Source organism: Phaethon aethereus (assembly GCF_964289735.1).
Source record: "Phaethon aethereus genome assembly, chromosome: 13".
Taxonomy (NCBI): Eukaryota; Metazoa; Chordata; class Aves; order Phaethontiformes; family Phaethontidae; genus Phaethon; species Phaethon aethereus.
The window spans coordinates 21,321,446-21,337,921 of NC_138589.1; the positions used below are offsets into that span (position 1 = coordinate 21,321,446).

At 63.4% G+C, this 16,476-nt stretch overlaps 4 protein-coding genes across 4 annotated transcripts in view; 2 read left to right on the plus strand and 2 right to left on the minus strand.

Annotated features, from left to right (window-relative positions):
- Nucleotides 1-6,658, plus strand: part of ZC3H18 (zinc finger CCCH-type containing 18) — a gene marked incomplete at its 5' end in the record, with an annotated part of 32,348 nt that extends 25,690 nt beyond the window's left edge. The window contains 3 exons of the mRNA XM_082005658.1: nucleotides 1,076-1,172; nucleotides 3,278-3,374; nucleotides 5,374-6,658. Of these exons, the coding sequence (XP_081861784.1) occupies nucleotides 1,076-1,172; nucleotides 3,278-3,374; nucleotides 5,374-5,572 (393 nt within the window). The 3' untranslated portion in view covers nucleotides 5,573-6,658. The remainder of the gene's footprint in view (nucleotides 1-1,075; nucleotides 1,173-3,277; nucleotides 3,375-5,373) is intronic.
- A 576-nt stretch (nucleotides 6,659-7,234) lies between these two features.
- On the plus strand, nucleotides 7,235-9,444 carry IL17C (interleukin 17C; the record flags this gene model as incomplete). Its single annotated transcript, XM_082005659.1, has 3 exons — nucleotides 7,235-7,645; nucleotides 8,702-9,030; nucleotides 9,195-9,444. The coding sequence occupies 3 exons, from the start codon at nucleotides 7,235-7,237 to the stop codon at nucleotides 9,442-9,444; spliced, it is 990 nt and encodes a 329-aa protein (XP_081861785.1).
- A 628-nt stretch (nucleotides 9,445-10,072) lies between these two features.
- CYBA (cytochrome b-245 alpha chain) lies at nucleotides 10,073-12,912 on the minus strand. Its single transcript, XM_082005913.1, is given in 8 exon segments — nucleotides 10,073-11,070; nucleotides 11,072-11,108; nucleotides 11,111-11,174; nucleotides 11,268-11,349; nucleotides 11,422-11,505; nucleotides 11,722-11,796; nucleotides 11,985-12,054; nucleotides 12,748-12,912. Coding segments are annotated over 8 exon segments (546 nt in total). The 5' UTR covers nucleotides 12,806-12,912; the 3' UTR covers nucleotides 10,073-10,994.
- A 381-nt stretch (nucleotides 12,913-13,293) lies between these two features.
- On the minus strand, nucleotides 13,294-16,370 carry MVD (mevalonate diphosphate decarboxylase; the record flags this gene model as incomplete). The annotated part of the gene is made up of 10 exons (XM_082005731.1): nucleotides 13,294-13,627; nucleotides 13,922-14,030; nucleotides 14,119-14,234; nucleotides 14,332-14,550; nucleotides 14,777-14,851; nucleotides 14,973-15,172; nucleotides 15,259-15,405; nucleotides 15,495-15,609; nucleotides 15,709-15,779; nucleotides 16,301-16,370. 10 exons carry the CDS (start codon nucleotides 16,368-16,370, stop codon nucleotides 13,547-13,549), a joined length of 1,203 nt encoding a protein of 400 aa, XP_081861857.1. The 3' UTR covers nucleotides 13,294-13,546.
- Nucleotides 16,371-16,476: the final 106 nt, after the last annotated feature.

The following is a 16,476-nucleotide window of genomic DNA, read 5'->3' on the forward strand; positions in this document are numbered from 1 at the left end:
CGTGCTGTCGGGATGAGCTCAGCCGGGTAGGTCTGCAGCTGGGATTGAAGGGCGGCAGACAGAACCAGTCTGGCAGCACACACCCTGTAGTGGCTTGAGTTTGGGACTGTGTTGGCGGCTCCCCTGGGGCACATTCCTGCTGCAGCTTCAAGGGCTCTTCCCTGCTTTCTCGAAGGCTGCAGCCCAAGCGCTGAGGCGAAGGCGTGCGCGGCACAGTCCCACATGTGCTGGGGCCTTGCCCACTGAAAGCATGCTCCCCGCACGCTTCCGAGTGAGCCCTCCTCCCACTGCCCGCTCTGGAGCGAACTGCTGACGAGTCATTCACTGAGGCAGGAGGGAAAAGTGGCGATTGCCTCGCCTCTCTGGGGTGCCTGCCACCAGCCGCGCTTTCCGCGGGGAGCCTGGCTCTTTCCCCTTTACAATTGAGCCCGATGCCCCAGTTTGGTGCCTTCGGCTGGGATTGCGATCCAGATCATGTGGGAGAGTTCGGCCTTGCGTGGTTTTGTGCTGGAGCAGGGTGTTGGCCCCAGTCACGTGGGTAGGTTCCTGGTTTTGAAGCGTTAATGTTTTTTTTCTGACAGTCCAAATTCCCCGTTGCAGTCTGAGGCCGCAGTTTTCTCTACTTCCCCATGCTATGACGTGAGGCGCCTTTATCAAGTCTGTGAAGCATGCTCTGTGGGGAGGAGTGTGCAATTACACATAACTACCGGCTGGCATGGTCAGATCCTGGAAGAAGGCACGGCTCCACATGCCTCTATCATTTGCTATCCTTGGTGCTGCGGAAAAAAACCTCTTGTTACAAAATGCTGCTATTGTCCTGTTTCTGACAACTATGAAAATAGCTCAGCGTTAACCCCGGTGCCAGAGGATGTTGCTGTTTGCTTACAGTGGTAGGGGAATGACGTGGTGCCAGTGATGGCTGGGACTGGCATGCACAAGGAGTTTCATAGGAGACACGCTCGCACGAGCCAGCCAGCACATCACGGGCACCTGTCACAGGAAATATCTCTGCCCGCTTCCCTCTCCAGAGGGAAGTGGCTGCTCAGCTCCGTTGTCTGTTTTAATTCCATTTCAGGCAGCTGACAAAGGAAGCAGGAAGAGATACGAGCCAGCAGACAAAGACAGGCCGACCTCTCCTCCAGCCAAACGGGCGAACGTGTCACCTGACAGAGGTGAGACATCAGCCATCCCAGGCTCTCCTGGCCTGGCTGGGTTCCTGCTCCGCCGCTCGAGGCGGTGCTCCAGCGACAAATGTCTCGTGAAAGTCTCTGCTGCAAGAGTCCACTCGCTGGAGAGGTTAATTGCAGGCATGTGTCCTTCCAAAACCTCAGAGTGTGCGATTGCCACCAGATAATGCAGGCGTACGAGCCGTCGTGCTGCGAAAACACGGTGGAGGTGAGACGCTCTGGTTTGTGAAGTAAGCGAGGTGAGGTCAGCCCTGGGCAGGCCAAACCCGGCCTTGCCTAGCTGTCTTGTGGTGCATGTTGCGAGTACCTTGGCTCCACTATGTCTGTGTAAGTCCACTGCAAAAAAAAAAAAAGCACCAAAAGAAGCCCTCGCTTTGAAGATACAGCGAGCTCATCTCCGCTGTAGGTACACATCCATCCCAGAGCAGCCTCCTGTTCTCTAACAGTGTCATTAGATGTGTCTGTGGAAGCCGTAGGGTTTTCCCTTACTGTGTCCCGGGGTCTTCTCTGCCTTGTATTGCAGCGCTTCGCAATGGATCCTAGTCCTCCTGATGGAAGAGCTTGTAGCGATGCTTAGAAAGGGCACACGGGCTGCCAAGGCTCTGGGATGGATGCAATCATTGGCAAGATCACCCGTGCTGCAAAATAAGACAATTTCCCCACTTGTGTGTGACACAATCTGATCTGCCCTGTGTGTTTAGAAAGACACAGGCTTTCCAAGTCTTCTCCTGTGTCTGAGTCCTCAGCGGCAGTATTAGCACCTCAGAAAACTGAGCTAGTGAGCCGCATCGAGAGGGACCTAAATGCCATACTCCGGCCTTTGCTGTCGCTGCTGAAAAACAAAGACGGGGAGTTTGTCAGCCAGAGGTGCCTGGTTTTGACGTCCAAGCCAGCATTGACACGTGATGTTGTTTTCCCTGTTGTCTCGGCTGTAGGTGTATCTTGTTGACTCTGGGTGCCAGCCAGAAAAAATTTCTGTGCTAATAGCCTGGTTGCATTCAACTCCTGCAAAGGCAGCGTGGAAGGGACTGGGTGAGGTTGAAGTTCACTGGGATCTAGTTCACAAGTACTGCTGAGCTGCAGACAAATGAATGGGCCGACCTAGCAAACTGTGCTGATTTCATAGATACGTAGATGTAGATGTAATTATACGCTTTATTCCGTGTCTGTATGTTATAAAGCACTTTTAAGCAGTGGCAAATGGAACACGAGCCCTGAAGGCAACTCAGCCTCCCCTCACAGTGGCAAGCGTACCCTTGACTGAATTGGGACGAGTGAGAAGCAGCCTGCACTCCAGTGTCACAGCACAAAGCTGGTCGGTGTTTGTGCCCAGAGTCTTGCTTCCCTCTTCTGTAACCTTGCTGTGACTAGATCTGCAGCTATCGTTGCCTCTCTGCGCGCTGGGATGGCGGTAGTTGGGAAATCCCCTGCAGCAAAACTTGGATAATGCTGTTGCAGGACCCCAGTGGGCTTCCCACCACCAGCGAGTCCCCACAGCAGCTTCATTCAGGCGGGGCATGACGGTTCAGTCCGTGCTGAGCAAACATGGGGGTAATGCTGCCTGTGGATTGGCCCCAGCTGGCTCCGAAAGCGGCAGAGCTGCACTCGCCCAGCACTCTTTAAGCCAATACACCCTGTTATCTGGCCAGCGCGGAGCCAGCTCAGGTGCCGCTGTGCCCATTGCGCACAAACCGGATGATCTGCCGGGGGATAATGGAGCACTGACTCGGTCCGCGAGGGCCGGCCCTGCCCCGCAGCTTTGCAAGCAAAGCACGGCCAAAAAGCGTGGTGGAGGAGCCTTGTTCCAGCAGCTGGAGGGTGAGGAGAGGACCACTGCGATGCCCCGCAGGTGATCTTTTGTGGAGCTGACCGTGGGGCACAGCCTTGACTAGCTTTTCTGCTCCCCCTCAAGACAGGGTGTGCAACTGTAGGTTCCTTTTCTGGCTGCTGCTGGACTTGGCCTTTTGCTGGTCAGATCTGGCCCGTTTGCAGAGAGCATCCTTAGACTGCTGAGACGGTACGGGAGGCAGGGTAGTGACCTGTACCTTTGCGATGAGCAAGAATGTCTCACCTTTTTATTTGCCCAACAGGCTCTCGTGACAGGAAGACGACCGGGAGACTCTCTTCACCCAAGCAAGAGCGACAGAGGGGCCAGAACACGAAACCTTCTCCTGCACAGGCAGACAGGTCAGTGCCCGCTTGTTCTCGTGGGTCTCTTGTGAGCCAGGCTGGGGCTCTCACTTCTCCAGCGGTTCAGCTCCTCGTCTCGGGGCAGCTCTGAGGCTCTCTGGCTGTAGTTTCCAGTTGCCATGGAGGCACAGAAAGAGGAAGGATGCGAAGCTCCCTGGGCAGGAGCCAGAGGTGCTCAGGGGTTCACGCAGAAGCCACCAGCTAAGCCATTCCAGCTCAGAAATAAGCAGGAGCCTGGGGGTTTTCTTGAGGTCAGTCCCAGCAAAAGGAGCCAACTGGGTTTAGGTGCAAGGTCAGTCATGCCAGTGCCTCTGCCTCTCGCTAGTGCTAATGAAAAAGAATGTACAACCCCTTCGCCCTGCTGCTGAGCTCCTCGTGGCACCTGGCTCGGGTGCCCGATTCCCTTTCGTCATAGCTTGGCATACTCTCAGCTACTCACTTTGCTGCTGTGAGATGTTAAAATGTGGCCCCTGCATGAGCCTGAATGGTGACTAGCCCTGGCTTTGTGCTTTTCCATCCCCTCTGGTGACCGGTGACCAGCTCACGTCCGATTTCTTGGCAGTCTGCACCCATTGCAGAACTGGATGTGTGGCTCCAGGGGCCTTGGGCTGTGCTTCGCTCGGAGCCCTTTGGCTAAAGGGTTGTGGAGCACCTTCTGCGGCACACCTAAAGCTTCCTTAGTCCTCCTTGCCCATAGCTAGCCAGTGCTGCTTTGCATTTCTCTAGCGTCATCTCTCCAAGGATCTCTGTGAGCAAACGGACGCAGCCCTGTCCCGCACCCCTGTGTTCCTTGGCCGGCAGGAACATCGTGTCATCCCCTCTCCCCAGCCTGGGGCACGAGCGAGCCTCAATTTCTGTGTGTCAGAGTCTTCCCAAACCAAAACCTAGCCCCAGCTGCCACAGCCCTGTCCTTCAGGCCCTGAGGTCCTGTATTCTAGCAGCAAAGAGGAACCTCAGCCTTTCCAGACTGATGGTGTTGACCACATCCTTGGTTCTTGACCCTCATCTGCCTACTGCTGTTTGGTTAGGCAGTGTCGTGTGGTGGGTTCAACGTGCCCTGTGCCCAGGCACGGGGGTGGTTAAGGACCCACGGGGTTTCTCTAGGGCAGCCAAAGGGTGGGTCTGCGTCCTGTTTTGAACTCCTTGGGGTTGTTTGGGTCATGCTTGCACAGCCCCGCTTCTCTGCAGTGTAGTATGAAAGGGCTCAAGTGGCATTAACAGAGGGGACGTTGACTCCCACCACTGACAGCAGCGCAGGTGTTCCCGAATGCTCCAAGTGATGAGGAGGAGCCGGATGAGGCTCAGACTGTGACTTCACTGCATCACCGAGCTCACAGCACCGCAAAAACCCTGGCAGGCTCGTGATGCCACTCTGCTTCCCCGTCCTGTCATCCTTGTCCCACCGTAAGGGGGAAGTGGTAGCCTGTGGTGGGAAAAGCCACTTGCCTCCAGCCCCGATTGCAGGAAAAGCCACTGCTGCCAGCAGCAGGGACCAGTGGCTCCTGTCCTGCCAGTGTGGGGCCCGCCAGGCTCCCCGCGTGCAGGGCAGGGAGCGATCCCCCCCAGCCTTGCTTTGCTCCTGCCAGCAGAGCAGCTTCGGAGCGGAACTGGAGTGCAGTGCCGGTTGTCGGTGAGCTGCCTGCAACCACCAGACCGCCACCGCAAGACCCAGCGGCGTCGCAGAGCAGGGGCTGTCAGGATTTGAGACCACGGGGGTTCTCCGGGGCTGCCCTGCACTTAACCCGTGGTGCTCTCCCCTCCTTGCTTGTATGACCATGAGCTCCCTTGCACATGTGCATCCCCCAGCAAGCTGCTCCCGCCTTTTACCGTTTCTGCCGATTTTCCAACCCCAGGCCTTGCATCCTGAACCTGTTTTCTTCCACCGGCACTTAGAGCGACACTTTCTGTCGGAACGGATGCCAAAGGGGTTTGTTTCCACCGTGGCGTGCTGCCGGCCAGCACCCTCTCACCACCCTCTCCTCTCTCTCCCTGCCAGGAAACGCCAGCTCTCACCTCAGTCCAAGAGCTCCAGCAAAGTCACGAGCATACCGGGCAAAGCATCCGAGCCGGGCCCCACGGGAGCCAAGGCGGGCAAGTCCAGCACCCTGTCACGACGGGAGGAGCTCTTGAAGCAGCTCAAGGCGGTGGAAGATGCCATCGCTCGCAAGCGGGCCAAAATCCCGGGGAAAGTATAGTGGGCCGCGCACGGAGCGCTGCTCTGCCCCTTAGTGACTGTTCATGTTTTTATAAATAGTGTAAAAGCGGCCACTTTGGGATTTTGCAGTTCTGTCTTATTTTGGCTGCGATTCTTTTTAAAAAAAAAAACCACACAAAAAAAAAAATTATTGGAGTTTTGTCAGCTGAGATGCCCGCGACGACTCGCTCCGGCTCCCGAAGGGCGAGTGGGGCCAGCCCCTGGCTCTGCCGGTGCCGGTTCCATGTAAATTATGCACAGAGGACTCCAGCCCCGTCGGATGCTCTCACTATTCCTCTTTCTCTCTGCCCTCCCCTCTTTGCTAGCCTTGAGTTGTATTCTCCTAGTTAGCCCTGCTGTGTGTTGAGTGTCTTCAGCAATGCAGTTCTATATACTGTGTAACGAGAGAGCCGAAAACTGCTGTGAACTACTGGCAACATCACCTTCTCCCCCTGCCCTCCCCCCCCAGGAACAAAAATATATATATATTCTTGACTAAAGTCTGATTGGGAAAATGACCTGTCTTTAATTTTAAGCATCGGATTGTTTTAGTTGATTTAAAAGGAGCCCTGAAGGTGTTGTGGGGATGTCTGTCTAACAAGGAGGGTCCTTTTCCCTTTTTTTTTTTTCTCCTTTTTTTTTTTTTTTTTTTGAGGGATCTCCCTGAAATAAAGTATTTTGATAACCAGTTCTTCCTTCCTCTACTGTTCTCTGCATCCCCTCTCCGTTGCTGTCAGGGCCCTGTGGGCCCAGCTTGGGGCTGTGTAATTTATTTTTCCTGCTCTGCTGATGCCCCTGTGGCTGCACCAACTCTGCCGCGTGGAGGTGAGCTGCTGCGTCACCTGGGGGAGCACCGCAGCCCCTGGGCCCCCTGTGAACCCCCAGTGTTATGGGGTCTCCCAGCTTGCAGTCGCCTCCTTACACCCAGTATTAAACCAGTATGCTACTGGTATTAAATGTTAGCTGAGGGGGTGCTGGAGCCTGTGCTGACTTCACTTGGCCTGAGTTGGGGGTGCCTCTGGCCTCATCCAGACCTTTGGGGTGATGTGTGGGGTCCCAGGTCCTCATGTGGGGGTGGGAGGCTCTGTGTGCCTCCTCCCTGCCGTCTCAGGGTGTGTGGCACCCCAAAAATTCACCGCCAAAATGGGTGCAAATCTCATCTCTCCAGTAAAAGATGAAAGCATGGCCAGGCCTGGTCCCAGTCTTGCTCACAACTGTCCCAGGTGCTTCTTCCCCTCCCAGTGCTGTGCTTCCTGCTATACTGGGACCACTCGGCAGAGCCTGAGCCCTGACCCCAAATCCTTTCCCTGCACCCCAAAAGCGTTGAGCCCGCAGTGCAGCACGGCACCAGCGCGGCGCTGGCACAGTGCCGCAGTCCCAAGCCTGGCACTGCAGCGAAATGGGGTGCGAGGGGGCTCGTTGAAGGACGTGGGGCTCACATGGGGAGACGCAGCCCTTTTCCGAGGTTGCCCAACTTGGAATTTCTACTCCAGCAGCCCCGGGAACGTGATGGTGATATCACCGTCGTCGGGCTTACGCAACGGGGCCATGGCCTGGGGCAGGGGGATCCCATCCCCGTGGGTCACGGGAGGGCTGGGGTGCTCTGTGTCCCCCACCCACCAGCACCCCAGCTTTCCCACGACCCAAACCACGCAGTCCCACGATGCGCTACGCCCATCACCACGGCATCAGGGCAGCCACCCTGCTAAACCCTCCCCTACAGATTCTGTGCACGTCCATCCCCATCAGCCACCACCCTCTCTCCCCTTTCCCAATTTTTTGCGGGGCCGGGGAGGGGTGTTGGAGATGGGAAGTTAAATTTCCGGGCTGGAATACGTTAGGTCGAGAAGGAAGTACGACGGCCCGCGGGGAGGAGGAAGGCAGCCGGAGCTGGAGTTTCCAGGTGTGTGTACATCACCTGCCCGAGCCCTATATAAAGGCGGCGGCGGCGGCGGTGCTGCCACTTGGCCGCCCGCATCCCTTGGGCAGCGAGTTCTTAAGGGGGTCCTCCCCCACCCCACCCCTGGCCTCGACCCTCCCCGTCGTCCTCTGCGCCCTCGACGCCCGCCTGATGGTAACGCCGAGGGGTGCGAGGGGCGTGAGCGTGGGGTGGGACTGGCTGGCGTGCGGTGAGAGCGTGTGCACGCACGTATGCGCCCTGGGGGGAGTTTTGCATGCCGTGTGTGTGTTGGGGGGGGGGGGGCTGTTGCACGCACACGTGTGTGCGTGCGTGTGTGCACATGTGTATAAGGGCTGCCTGACCGGAGGGCTGGAAACGTGAAGGCTGGTGGGTGCTGCTGGTGTGTAGGTGCCCGTGGGCACGTGTGCCGGTGATGCGTGTGTCCGTGCACAGCTGGCAGGGCACGTGGGCGCGTGCATGCTGCCGGTTGTTTTGCACATGTGTGTATGCGTGTCTGTGTGCTGGTACGTGGGGGAGTATAGCGTTCTATACGTGTAAGGGCTGGCCAGTACCATATGTGCACGTGTGCATGGCTCTATGCACATACGCTGCTGCTGTGTGTGTGTGTGTGTCTGGTGTGTGTCTGTGCACATAGTTTGCGTGTAAGCATGTGTGCTGGTAACGCGTGTGCTTGCACACATCCATGTGCATGTATGTACGTGTGCCGTTACCTCTGCAGGGGTGTGTAGATGCGCACAGGCTGACCCCGCGTGTGTGTGTACACACACATCTGTGTGTCTGTGCACGGAAGGGTAGTGTGGGGCATGTCTGTGTACACGTCTGCTTGTACATAGGCACGTGTGTGCACACCCGCACACCGGTGCTATCGTGTGTTACACGCGTGCGCTGGTATCTTTACGTGTGCCTGTGCTGATACCGTGCGTTGCTCCTGGCTCCGTGTGCGCTGGCACTCGGCATGTGCGTGTGCACACGCGTGTGCTAGCGCTCCGGGTGCCGGTGCGTGTGTGGTGCACGCTCACGCTTTTGGGGTGAGGGCGCAGGCAGACACGTGCTGCTGCAGCAGCTCCGGGGCTGGGGGGCTGCCAGCTCACCCCTACGGGACCCCGGGGGGGGGCCGTGGGTCCCCGCGCCCCCCAGGAGGGCAGGGGTGGGTGCCGGGACAAGGGCGCGGGGCGCGGGTCTCCCCCTCTGACCCGGGCTCTCGCGCAGGGCCGGCTCGGTGCCCTGGTGCTGCTGGGCGCCCTGGCGCTGTGCCGCGGCCTGCGCCGCCCCGGCGGCCCCCCGCACCACCCCCACGTCCACTGCTACGGCGCGGGCGAGCTGCGGGACGGCGAAGCCCCCGCGCACCTCCTGGGCCGCAGCCTGCGCTGGGACCACTACGTGCCGGTGCAGCTGGTGCCGCAGCTGGAACGCTTGCAGGAGGCCGCCGGCCACCGGCGCCGCCGCCGCCGCCACGAGCGCGCCTGCCCCACGCTGAAGCTGCGCGCCGGCCTCCGCAGCGAGCCCAACGAGCGCTCCATCTCCCCGTGGCGCTACCGGTGAGTGCCCCCACCCCGCGCCGGCCGCTGCCCCGTGCCTCAGTTTCCCCGAGCACCCCTCCCCAGCCCCACCGCCCGCCCCGGAGGGGCCGATCCCAGCGCAAGCGCGACTTGGGGGGACGGTACGGGGGAAGGGGCTCGCTGACCGTGCCCACACCCCACAGCATCGACGAGGACGAGAACCGCTACCCGCGCAAGCTGGCCTTCGCCGAGTGCCTCTGCAGCGGCTGCGTGGACGTCAAGACGGGTCGGGAGACGACGTCACTCAACTCGGTGGCCATCCACCAGACCATGATGGTCCTGCGGCGCAAGCCCTGCCCGCGCCCCGCCGGCCCCGGCCTCGTCACCTTCGAGGTGGACTACATCAGGGTGCCGGTGGGCTGCACCTGCGTCCTGCCCCGCACCGGGCGCTGAGCCCCCCGCTCCCGTGGAGCCCCGTAGCGTGACCGTGTCACCGCATCCGCCCCCACCCGTGCTTGTTTTAGAGCACCCACCCGGCTCCCCGCCCCGCAGCCGGGCGTCCCCCCCAAGCCCCCACCTTCTTATTTATGAGTTATTTATGAGCCTTGCTGCCGGGGGGACTTTTTTTAACCCGTATTTATTGCTGACTTCCCCCCGCCAAGGCTACGACTCCGGGTCCAGCATCACCCCACGGTGCCCGAGGCCCCACGGCCGGACCCTGTGAGCGCTGCCCGGGGGCTCGCCGGTTATTTATTCCCCCGCAGAGCTATTTATTGTCTCCTCTATATGTGCTATTTAATGCCAGCAGCGCGCAGCCTGCAAATAAAGGCCAAGGCCCGGGCATGGTCCTTGCTCTGTTCCCAGCCAGGGTGGTGGGGACGCTGGCCATCCCGTGGGGCGATGCTCCGCTGTGGGGCATCTCCCAGCCCCAGTGCGGTGGGCAAAGCACCAGTACGGTGCACCCAGTGCGGCAGGGCAGGATGAACTGGGAGGCAATGCGGAGGGTGGCAGGGCGGGAGGGGTGCCTCACACCCCCAGCCCCAGGGGGGCACCCAGCCCCAGCACCCACAGCACCCCACCACCCACACCTTTCCCATGGCTCTGCCCCGGGCACCCATGTCCCACGGGCCCAGCGCCACCTGCTGGGGCTGCCCCACGTGCCCTGCCAGCACCCATGGGTGCCCCAGGGTGGGGGGGGCTGCACCCCTCGTCGCACCAGGTTCATGTCGGGGGGGCAGAGGGGGCCCCAGAGCAGCAGCCCAAGGAGGGGGGGGATACACAAGGATTTGTCACCACCACGCAGCGCATGGACGTGGCTCTCCCTCGTCCCCCCACGTCACACCCAGATCCCCTCCAGCACCCACCACTGGGAAGGGAAATGTGTGTGTGTCCCCCATTCCCTGCCAGGGGTGACACGAGGCGTTGGGGGCTCACCCGGGACCCGCTGGGCAGCTGCGGTGTGCCCCCAGCCATGCCCCCCTGAGGGCACCCCAGCTTCAGCTGCCACCACGAGGTTTGCCATAATTGGGTTATTTGTCCTTAAACCCCCCCAAACCCAGCCACAGCCCCCCCGGGGAGGGAGAGGCAGGCGGAGCTGGTGCCTTTCCCACCTTTTATTGCAACAGCAACCGCAGAAGTGACAGGACCCAGCGAGAGCCGGAGCGGGGAGCAGAGCTGCCCGACCCCCCCCGTGCCCCCCGTGGGGCTGTGGGGCCTGGGGAACTCTTGGGGAGCTGGGGACACTCCGCAGAGCTGGGGTTCCCCAGGGATCTGGAGGTTGCTTGGGGAGCTGGGGAGCCCCTGGGGAGCTGAGTACCCCCAGAGATTTGGGGATCCCTGGGAGCTAGGGAGCCCCTGGGAGCTGGAGACCCCACAGGGAACTGAGCATTCCCCAGGGATTTGAGGATACCCAGGAGCCAGGCACCCGTTTCCCCCACCAAGGGGCCGGGACGCAGACGGGAAGCAGGAGCGGCGCAGAAGCAGCAGGAGGGCCCCCCGCCCCGTTACTCAGCCTCGACGGGGATGGGGTTCACCTGCCCCCCCACCTCCGCCGGCTGCTTCTTGCGGGTGTCGGCGGGGCCGGGGCGGGGGGTTGCTGGGCGGCTGCTTGATGGTGTCCCCACGTGCGGCCGCTCCTGGGGCTTCTGCTCGATGGGTCTCCACTCCTCCCCGCGCACCGCCGCCTGCAAAGCCATGGGGGCCGTCAGAGGGGAGGTCCCCCTCTTCCAGCAAGGCCCCCAGCCCCCCAAAACCCCCCCAGAGCCCTCTGTGCTCACCAGCAGGTAGATGCCGCTCGCGATGCCCAGGCAGACAGTGCCCAGGATGGTGGAGAGGAGGAAACCAGCGGGGACAGCCAGGCTGGGCGAGAGACTGGGGTTCAGGGGGAGCCGGGGGGGCTGCACCCCAGCCCTGACCCCGCACCCCACTTACGCGGCGTGCAGGACGGCTCGGATGTAGTAATTCCTCGTGAGGGGCCCGAACACCTTCACCACCGCCGTCAAGTACTTCTGGCCACTGCAGAGCAACGCTGGGGGAGTCAGAGGGGGTGCCCACTCCCCAAAGCCCCAAAGGGACCCCCCCATCCCCACCCTGTCCCTGCACGGGGCACCCCAGGGAATCCACCTGTGGGATCCAGCCCTGCTCCCACCCCCAGTGCCATGTCCCTGGGGGGGGCGTAACAGGCCCCCCAATCCTGGGGGTGAGGGGACACCCACACCCCCTCCCACTTACCACCTCTCCATGGTGGAGCCCTTTTGCCGTTTGCTCCTGGGGTACTCGAGCAGGCAGACCAAGACGCCTGCCACGCTGGGGGGGTGTCAAGGAAAGAGGGTGCTCGGGGCCAGGATTAGCCCCTGGGCACAAACCTCACCCCAAAAAAGGGGCTGTTTGGGGCAGGGAAAGTGATTTGGGCCCAGAGTGAGGAGGAGGAGGAGGGGTCCCCCCGGCCCATGCCTCCCACCCGAGTCGGGGCAGGGTTTTCCCCACGAGGATACATGGCGTACGCTGCAAAGTACCAGCCCTTGAACTGCCCGGCCACGGCCACGATCCCGCCCGTCAGCATGACTGCGGGGAGAGAGCGGGGTGCAGGGGGGGTACGGCCCCCCTAGACCCGCGGTACAGCCCCGGGGACCCCCATACGTGGGGCGCCGGGGAGATGCTGTGTGTGGGACCCCCTGCGTTCAGGGAAGGGAAGTGGGGGGGCTCCAGGCTGGGGGGGCGGGGGGGGAGGGTGGCCCCGTGGCTGCACGCTTCCACCCACGGGCTGTGGTCCCCTCTGGCTGTCCTGCGTGGGCGGGAAACCTGGGGAGGGGACGGAGGGGAGAGGAGGGAAGAAAAAGGGAGGGGAGGATGGGGAGGGGAGTAGGGGGAGGGGAGTAGGGAGGATGGGGAAGAAGAGGACAGGAGGAGGGAAGGAAGAGGAAGGAAGAAGGGGAGGAAGAGGGAAGAGGGGAGGAGGGGGAGGAAGAGGGGAGAGGAGGAAGGGGAGGAGGGGAAGAAGGGGAAGGAGAGAAGGAAAGGGGAAGGAGGGGGAGGAAGAGGAAGCTCCAGCCCTGCGCGCATCCCCAGGGGGGCCGGGACTCCCCGGCAGCCCCCAGCACCGCCCCGTCGGGCGGGCCGGGGTCGCCCGGGACCCTCTGCAGCAGCCAGGTCCCCATCACCCACCCAGCCGCTGCACCCCCAGACCCTCTATCCTGACCCCCATCCCCTGCACCCCCGGACCCTCTCCCCCTTCCCCGGCGCCCGCCCCGCACTCACTGAGCCCGGCCGCCAGCGCCTGCTCGTTAGCCCACATGGCCCACTCGATCTGCCCCATGGCTCGGCTCGGCCCGGTTCGGCTCCGCTCGGCCCCGCTCGGTCCGGCCCGGCCCGACCCGGAAGCCCGGAAGGCGGATGAGGCGTTACAATGTAACCAGGCGTCTGCCCCGCCCACTTCGCCCTCGGTCACGCCCCTTCCCCGTAGACCACACCCTTTATTTCACAGGCCACGCCCCCATGGGGACCCTTTCCAGCCCCCCCAAGGGGACTCAGCACCGGTCCCCGGGACCACACCGGGGCACGGGGCCGTGCGGGGACAGCACCAGCCCCGCAAGGGACACAGGGGACGTGTCGAGTGACAGGGGTGGTGCAGGGGGACAGGATCAGCCCCAGCAGGGACATTTGAGGGGTGGGGGACAGGACCAGCCCTGTAAGGGACAGTGTGGGGACAGGGGATGTGCAAGGGACAGGGGCCGTGTGGGGTCATGGGGGCCGTGCAGGGGGACAGGATCAGTCCCAGCAGGGACAACTGGGGGGACAGGGGACAGGATCAGTCCCAGTGGGCCCCAGCAGAGCCGTTAGGAGGAACCAGCCCCACCTCCTGCCCCCCAGCTTTCGGCTGGCCATGCCCCCCGCCCCAGCACCACCCACGGAGCCTGTACACCCCAAAACAGCACTGCAGCCAGAAAACCTCTATTTCCTTACAAAAGACTAAAAACCAGCCCCGAGGGTCACATCCTGCTCCAGGGCTGGGGACGGCTTTGCGCGGCACAGCCGTCCCTGGCAGTGTCACCAGGGCTCAGGCGCAGCAGTGCGGCAGCCCGTCCGCTCCCAGGAGGTGCTGGTTGGGGTCATCCACGAGCTGGGGACCGGGACCAGGCTGTGGGGCAGAAGATGGGTTAGGGGGGCCATGGGGACACCAGGGAACCCCCCCCCTCGGGCCTGGGGGGCAGCTCTGGGCCCCACAGACCCCCAAAAGATCACACCATGGGTCACGCCAGTGGGAACACGTCTAGGGACGGGGTCCTGCACACACCCGTGGGGACGGGGTCCTGTGCACCCCTGGGGACAGGGATGGGGTCCCACGCACCCCCCCGGGGATGGGGCCAGAGCCTCGCCGTGGAGGCCGAGCAGGCAGGTGCCCCTGCCCCACGCCCCCCCTCAGCCCCCTTACCTTGGTGTGCAGGATGTACCGGACAGCCCCCGGCACCGGCTCCGGCACCACGGCTGCGAGCAGCTCCTCCGGCAGCGAGGCCGAGCCGACCGGCAGCCCCCGCACGAACCTGCGGCACAGCCGAGCGCTCAGTCCCGAGCCCTGCCCCCGCCATCCCGCTCCCCCGAGACCCCAGCAAGAGACGGGATTGCCCTTACTGGTCCCCGTTGGCGGCGGGGGGGAAGCTGCGTCTCACCACCTCCACGAACTCGGCCACGGTGTCGGCCAGCGTGAAGATGACGGCGTTGGGGCCGGCGTCAAAGGTGTAGGCTACCTGAGGTGGGATGGGGGGGAGACACGGGGACCCGGTGAGGGACTACGGCACCGCAGCAAACCGGGAGCGCCGCAGGGCCGCCGCGGCTGGCCGGTACCTTGGTGCGCCCGTGGTGGGCGTTGAAGCGGTGCGCCAGGGCGATGATGTGGCGCGAGAGGTCGTTGAGGTAGAAGATGGGGGGGAAGGTGTCGAGGCAGGTGGCGTGGAACTGGTTGCTGTCCTGCATGGCGAGCTGCCCGAAGCCCTCGAAGTCCCGCTCACGGATGTGCCGTATCATCAGGGCCAGGCGTTCCGGCACCACCGCCTCCGCCCGGTGCTGCCGCGGCAGGCGGGTTGCCGTCACCCCAATTCGGGGACACCCACGGCACCATGACTCTTTGGGCTTGGTTTGGGTGGCATCGTGGAGGCAGCCCCCCTGCCCTCCCTCCACGCCCCTCAGCACGGAGAAACGCCGCCCTCCAAGGGAAACAGCACCCCAATCCCTGCCTGCAGGCAGGAGGCAGGCAGCTGCCCGGGGCAGGATCAGGCCCGTTGCCCCATACCTTCAGCAAGGGGCTGGTTTCCACACTGGTCTGCATCCCCGCCGTGCTGCCCACCTGCTTCTTCTCCCCACTGACCTGGGGGGGCACAGATGGTGGGATTGTGATCCCCCCCCCAAGCTCCCAGACCCACCGAGGGGGATCACACCCAGCCAGGGGGTGGTGGGTACAACCGTGCCCCCCCCACCCGGTCCCTCACCACCAGGACGAGGACCCTGAGCTCCGGCCAGTGCGTCTCGGGGGCCACTTGGTGGGCGAGGCTGTCCCTGCCGTCCGGCTGCTCGCCCCGCTGCCATTGCACGAAGCCCCCCAGCATGCTGCGGCAGGCGCTGCCCGAGCCGCGCCGCGCCACCTCCGACAGCTCGCCCTCCACGCCGTACAGCCGCGCCAGCGCCGACACTGCGGGGAGGGGACGGGGTCGGAGGCGGACACACACACCGCTGCCACCCCCCTCCCCGGTGCCCCCCATGGCCCCGCTCACCCACCCAGGCAGGCGTAGCCGGCGGCGGAGGACGCCAAGCCGGCGGCAGTGGGGAAGTTGTTCTCAGTGGCGACGTGGATTTTGTAGGAGAGGCTGAGTGGGGCCGCGTCTTCGGCACCGTCACCCCGGCGCTTACGGGCCAGGCGCCGCACTGGGAGGGGACAGGAGCCAGGCGGGGGGTCGGTGCGGGGGACACCCCACCTGGCCCCCCGGGGGTTGCCCGGGGTGGGGGGCACTCACCCTCCCGCAGGCAGGCCTGCAGCCGGGGGTGCCCCACGTCGGCCTCCTCCCCGTTCAGCCACAGCCGGTCCTCCGCGAAGTCCCGGCTGGCAGCGGCCGTGGTGGTGGTCTTCAGCTGCCGGGGAGAGGGGGGTGAGCGCAGCGGGTGGGGGGCTCAGCACCCCCTACGCATGGGGCGGGGGGCAGGGGGGCCTGACCCTGACCCCACACCAACCTGGTCCTGGTGCAGCGTCACGCTCAGCGAGGAGTTGATGGGCAGGATCAGGTCATTGTCCCGTTTGCCCCCTGCAAGAGACGGCACGGCACGGCACGGCATGGCATGGCACCGTTGGGCATGGCACAGCTCGGCAGGGCACAGCCTGTCGTGGCACCACTGGGCACAGCACAGCTCGGCATGGCACAGCCCGTCGTGGCACAGCACTGCTTGGCATGGCACAATATCACTTGGCATGGCATGGCACAGCTCGGCATGGCACAGCATGTCACAGCTTGCCATAGGTTGGCTTGGCACACCACTGCATGCCATGGCACTGCACAGCACGGCTTGGCACAGGACAACATGGCACGGCACAGCACAGCACAGCTTGGCACGGCATGGCACGGCCGGTCACGGCACCTTTGCTCTCTCCCACCCCCAGGCGGGTGCCAAGCCCGGCCCGGCCACCGGCCCGCCCCGCACCCGGGGGTCTCCGCCCCGCCTGGCCCCCCGCTGCGCCCGGGGGTCGCGTGCCGGGGGCTCCCCAGGACCGAGGGAGGGTCCCGGCCCCAGGGACAGCCGCCACCCGCCCGCGGGTGCCGGTACTCACAGTACTTGATGACGGCGATGTTGACGGGCGCGGTGCAGGTGACCATGGCGAGGGCCCGCTCCTCCGCCATCGCGCCGCCGCCGCCGCCGCCGCTCCCGGGCAGCTGCCGGTAAGGTGCGGGCGGCATCAAGCTCCGCCCCCGCACCAGATACGTAGCCAGGCTTCCGCCTCACCAT